The sequence below is a fragment of the Oryctolagus cuniculus genome, chromosome X (genome assembly GCF_964237555.1).
Source record: "Oryctolagus cuniculus chromosome X, mOryCun1.1, whole genome shotgun sequence".
In the NCBI taxonomy this organism is placed as follows: Eukaryota; Metazoa; Chordata; class Mammalia; order Lagomorpha; family Leporidae; genus Oryctolagus; species Oryctolagus cuniculus.
The window spans coordinates 88899011-88905306 of NC_091453.1; the positions used below are offsets into that span (position 1 = coordinate 88899011).

At 44.9% G+C, this 6296-nt stretch overlaps 1 protein-coding gene across 1 annotated transcript; it reads right to left on the bottom strand.

Moving 5' to 3' along the window:
- Positions 1-1794: 1794 nt before the first annotated feature.
- On the bottom strand, positions 1795-3556 carry LOC100344261 (adenosylhomocysteinase-like). Its single transcript, XM_008272829.4, is given in 2 exon segments — positions 1795-3214; positions 3217-3556. Coding segments are annotated over 2 exon segments (1296 nt in total). The 5' UTR covers positions 3467-3556; the 3' UTR covers positions 1795-2168.
- Positions 3557-6296: the final 2740 nt, after the last annotated feature.

A 6296-nucleotide genomic window follows, 5' to 3' on the forward strand; every position in this document is an offset into this window, starting at 1 on the left:
TTGGCAAAGGGATTTAGGGATAAAGGAATGTCTAGCTAGGAGCCCTGATCATTAAGGGTCACATAGAAACATGCACAAAATTTCCTGAAAATGTGCATATGATTCATGAACCGACAGACCTGGAGGACTGCGTATAGGTCTATGCATTAATTCTGAGTAGTGATGAGCTTGAAAAAAATCCAAAGAAAGACAATGAGGCTTATCCCATAAATTATCTGCCTTGGCCATCTTTGTCCCTTCAGTGTTAAGACTGTCCTTAGAGGAGCAGTTATTTAGCCTATTTATTAAGATACCCACACTCCACATCTGAGTGCCTGAGTTCCATTCCCAGCTCTATTTTGTGACTCCAGCTTCCTGTAATACAGATCCTGGAAGGCAGGGGTGATGGGTTAAGTAATTGGATTTTTGCAACCCTTGTGGGATTAACTGGACAGCATTCCCAGCTACCAGCTTTGGTCCATCAGTGGATAGAAGTGCTCTAATCTCTCTCTCAAATACTTACATACATATATATTATACTAAAAGCTCTAATAGACAAATTTTGGAATCTCAGTGGTGTAACAGGATTGAAGTTTCACTCAAGTGAAGGCCAGTATATCCAGATCACAAACATTCTGCAGGCTCCTTTGGGCAAGGAAGCATCCTAGTCACTCAGTTATCTATACTGGGGGAGGCTCTGTCAGCTTCCCCATGTTGATCCCAAGGTCACATTCAGCATCAACATCGAGTTACTAGATGGGAGAAGAGAAACAGTGGAGAATCACATCAGAGGATTTTATGGGACAGGTTTAACACTGACACATCATTTATGCACATTCCACTGACCAGAACTCAAACAGTGATGCATCACTTTGTGGAAGCTAGGAAATGCAGTCTGCACCCAGGAGAAAAGGAAACCAGATTTGCTGGGGCAGATGTCTGGCTCAGCAGATAAAACCCTGATTGGGATGCTCACATCCCATATCTTGGTGCTGGGATCAAGTCCCAGGTCTACTCCCAATTCCAACTTCCTGCTAATATGCACCCTGGAAAGCAGCAGCTGATGACTCAAATAATTGGGTTCCTGTCACTCCTGTGGGCGATGTGGATTGAGTTCCTGGTTCCTAACTTCAGCCTGGCCCAGCCCCTGGTTGTTGCAGGCATTTTCGGAAGTGAAGCAGTGGGTTTAGGGAACCCCTAGCAACAGAATCACTTAGAAACTTGGTAAAATGCATATTCCCAGGCATCATCCACAAACTACAGAATCTGAGTCTCTGCAGTTCAAGAATTTGTATTTTCCACAGGAATCCCAGGTGATTCTGTAGTACTCTAATACATGAGATCACCACCCTAGAACACTTGCACCCTCTGCCCTTGGTTATATGAGATTTACGATGCTTCTCTAAATTTCTATTTTCTTTTTTTTTTAGGCACCAGAATGTTTATTAACCCACCTTCCTGCTTTCTTTTAACACTCTAAATATTATATAAACATTATAAGCCAAATTAGTATCTTTTTGACTCAAGGTTGTGATAGAAACCACCATATTACAAAGTGATGGCAGATCTATGCCTGCTTTTTCTGGCCTCTCTCAACCTCTGGCTGTCTCGTATAGAGGTTACTTTAACCCCTGTAAAATGAAGACTAAAAGGACTAATAAGGACTAACCTCACTCATTGTTCTGAGGGTTTTGAGAAGGCCCAGCACTAAGCCAGGCTCTCAGAAACATTCAAGCTTCAACAGTTCCTCCTTGCCCTCGGATAACACTCCTCCTCTTCCACCATGGGCTGAGGAACCAGCGGACCTGTAAACCAAGCACATGGGTCTAACACTACAGGCCAGGTGAAGGCCTATCTGGTAAAGTATATGGGCTTTGTGACACCACTACCAACTTCCTGCCTGAGAAAGGACTGGCCTAGCAGTTCTAAGACTTCTGGGTTCCCTGGGCTCATGGTTCCCCATAGATGTCACCCGTGTACCTCCAGCATGACCAGGGCTTGAATAGGGCCCTCTTAGTTCCCTGTGTCACACTTGGAATATGAGGAATGCAGAGGCCAAAGACTGAGTGACTGGCCCCAGTGACTCGAAGGGGTCGTCACTGAAAATCCAATTGCAAAGGTGGTGCCACTTGCTCTTGGGGAGGAGAGGTAGGGCCTGGGCACTGGAAGGTGAAAGGTAGGCTTGGCTCTCAGTAGCGGTAGTGATCAGGCTTGAAAGGGCCATCACGGGACATGCCCAGGTACTGGGCCTGCTTCTCAGTCAGCTTGGTCAGCTTCACTTTCAGCTTGCTCAGGTGGGCTTCAGCCACTGCCTCGTCCAGCTTCTTGGGCAGGAAGTGAACACCTACAGCATACTTGTCAGGGTGGGTCCACAGCTCAATCTGCGCCAGCACCTGGTTTGTGAAGGAGTTGCTCATCATGAAGCTGGGGTGGCCCATGGCACAGCCCAGATTGACCAGCCGGCCCTCGGCAAGCAGGATGATGTGGCGCCCATTCTTCAGCCAATAGCGGTCCACCTGGGGCTTGACGTTCACCTTCTCCACTGCATTCTCATTGAGCCACTTGACGTCAATCTCCACGTTGAAGTGTCCCATGTTACACACGATGGCATCATCCTTCATCTGCTCAAAGTGCCGCCCAAGGATGATGTCCACACAGCCTGTGGTAGTGACAAAGATGTTGCCCTCCTTGCAGGCTTCATCCATGGAGGTCACCTCGTAGCCCTCCATGGCAGCCTGCAGTGCGTTGATGGGGTCGATCTCAGTGATGATGACACGGGCCCCAAAACCCCTCAGGGCCTGGGCACAGCCCCTGCCCACGTCGCCATAGCCTGCAACCACCACCACCTTGCCTGTGATCATCACATCTGTAGCCCGCTTGATGCCATCGATGAGGGACTCCCGGCAGCCATAGAGGTTGTCAAATTTGCTCTTGGTGACGGAGTCACTGACATTGATTGCAGGCACCTTCAGGACCCCATTGGCCATCATCTTGTAGAGGTTGTAGACCCCACTCATGGTCTCCTCAGAGATGCCCCTGATGCCTGACAGGAGCTGTGGGTACTTGGTGTGTATGAGGTTGGTGAGGTCACCGCCATCGTCCAGGATCATGTTGAGGGGCCCGTCCTTAAAGTAGAGCGTCTGCTCAATGCACCACAGGTACTCCTCGTCTGTTTCGCCCTTCCAGGCATACACTGGAATGCCGGCCTTGGCAATGGCAACCGCTGTGTGGTCTGGGTGGAAAAGATGTTGCAGCTGGACCACTGCACCTTGGCGCCCAGGGCAACAAGGGTCTCAATGAGGACGGCAGTCTCCACGGTCATGTGCAGGCAGCCGGCAATGCGGGCGCCCTTCAGTGGCTTGGAGGCCGTGTACATCTCCCGCATGCGCATCAGGCCAGGCATCTCGTTCTCGGCGATGTCCAGGGCCTTGCGTCCCCACGCAGCCAGGCCAATGTCCGCGACTTTGTAGGGCAGTTTGTCAGACATTCTGGCGGCATTGCTGCACGCGGTGATGGACACGAGCGAAAAGGGGATCAGGCCTAGAGCAGAAATCAGGCACTGGGCTGGCGGCGCTGGGCAGGAGGGCTTCTCTAAATTTCTAATCTCCAACAAAATCTTGGGCTTTGTGCAGGCTTAGGTGATTTTTTTTCTTCTATCATATCCCCCATAGTGTTTAATGCCGCATTGGGCATTGGTTTGTAGATTGATCAGTGGAATGGAAAGCTGTCAAATAAAATGAACTAGAAAATGAGTTTTCATTTTTTAAAGATATACATGGTTTACATATCATGCTTACAATGTTATGGAATTCTTTTTAAGAAGATTCATTTATTTATTTGAAAGGCTAAGTAACAGAGAGAGAGAGGGAGAGAGAGAGAAAAAAAGATTTTCCATCTGCTGGTTCAATCCTCACAAAGGGCCAATTTGGTTAGGGCTGTGGCAGGCTAAAGATGAGAGCCATGGAACGCCATTCAGCAGGAGCTGTTTTTCCTAGGTGCATTAGCAGAAAGTTCCATCAGAAGCAGAGCAGCTAGGACATGAACCAAACCAGGGCCCATATGGGATGTCAGCGGCAGCTTAACCCACCAGACAATGAGGAGGAGTCTTTCTCTTTTACAGAGAAAAGTCTAAGAAGGGATATAATGAGAACACAGAAGATCATGAAAGGCAGAGTTTGAAGGCATCAGCACTGGGCCATTTCTTCACAGTTATACTAGAATTTGTTTCCCCTCTCCAACAATAATAACACAACCAATTACAATCAGAAAAGGTAAAAAGAAGAAGGAAAATGAAGGACTACTTTGCACCATGATTCATGAACTCAAGGAGTATTTTTCCTTCAAAAAGCTTCCTGCAAGCGAAGGCCCCCATGAAATCTGTTCATAAGAATTAGGGAATTCTTACATAGTTCCCACTAGAGAATTAGGGAATTATTATATAGTTCCCACTGGAGAATGGCATTGGAAAAGATGGTAGGGCCAAAAAATTTGAAATTTCAGATCCTAAAACAGATTGAATTTTTGTGGAGGGGCGAGGTGAAATGAGAAAGACTTTGGTACTTTATCTAGAATAAGCTTAAAAACATGGAGATTCACAGAATATAGATCTCCTGGTGTAGTGAAACCAGATATAGCAAAAGAGGATAAAATTTGTCATAGCTTAGACTTTTAATAAGCGGCAAGAGGGGGAAAGTCAGATAAGAGAATAGAACTGACATACCATGAAGGTTCTTAATTGGGAATATATAAAACCTGTGCTATCAAAGATGGAGCAACAGCTTCAAAATCATTCTTAACAACCCCAATGAGTCAACCTCTTAAAATTTCACCAGCTCAACAATAGGAGTATTTCAGTATTTGCTCCTAAAATATGTCTACAATTGCTTTAAGAATGTCTTTGAATCTTTAAGCAACTTGGTAATAGTCCTCACTGCATCTGTGTATTATGACAGTGGTGCAGGACCAGAAATGTTCTTAGCCCACAGCAAGGATAGATTAAAGGTCAGAGTTAGTTTCTAGGTAGTGAAATAAAATGCCAGTTAAATGAAATCAACTGACTGGTTAAAAATAAAGACCTTAAGAAAGCTCATGGATGCATTTCATTTTTATTAAGATTCTCAGTCTCTTAACAAGCTAATTTTTAAAAAAAGAAACAGATATTTGTTAAAATCCCATTATTGCCCAAGCAAAATGGAATAGATTCTTTTATAAAATCCTCTGGGTAAATTGTCCGTTCATGTTTCTCAAATGTCCTTGATCCCAATTCATCATATAAAAATATGATTTCACTAGAGGTACTTACTCTATTTTCAAATTTCTAAGTCAATGTAAAGTGCTAGAAGACTCTTAGCTTTAAAAATAGCTCAAGTCACCAATTCCTTATTAGAATTGCTTAATAACTTGATGGGTAAACATCTAAATAACTGCTTCAGTGGTGAAGAATACTGGAATCATGATCAGAACAGTCCTGAGCTGAAATCCCAATTGGATTCAAGGGTAAATGTCACAAGAAAAGCATCTCATCACTTGTCGAATCATCATTATCATCATCATCACCATCAGTGTGTATGTGTGTGTGCGTGTGTGTGTGCGTGTGTGTGTGTGTGACAGGGAGGGATGGGGAAGGAGAAAGAGACCAAGAGAAAGAGGGCTAGAGGCTAGAGGTACAGAGAGAGCAAGATAGCAAGAAAGCCAGTGAAAGAGGTTTCTCTGTGTGACAAGTGTGTTAATTCTGTCATATGATGGATTTGGAGAAGTTTGGACAGATGACATTTCACATGTAACTAAAAGGCAGTGAAATAAAAATGATCACCTGTTGACTACAGCTGCCAGTTTTCCAACTATGTATCTTTTTTCCAGAGAGTTTCTTTGGAAATCAAAATACCAAAGCAGGAACAAGTTGCTAACCCCTTACTGCAAACTTGCTGATCAGATTTGCTTTAGTCACCAAGAGTGGCAGAAACTGACTAGCTGTCCATCAAACCCATATCATCTCCAACCTGGATGTGCAGCTTCAGTGTATCTCCCAGGTTTCCTTTGCCATCAGATGCGGCCATGGACTATTAATACAAGCTGCACTGCCAGTCCTAGCTCATAAAAATCTGCACATGCCTGCTTATCCCCACCTTTTATTCTTCTGCTAGCTCAATACAGAAGATCATGACAACCTTGGAAAAGACATATTGAAGATGATAGAACCACAAGATGAGTCCCTACACCGGGAGCCTTCAGTCAATGAAGAGCACCCAGTATGGACTTAAGGCACATGAAAGATCAACTATTCTGCCAAACCACTGAGATTTGGGGGTTTTATTATT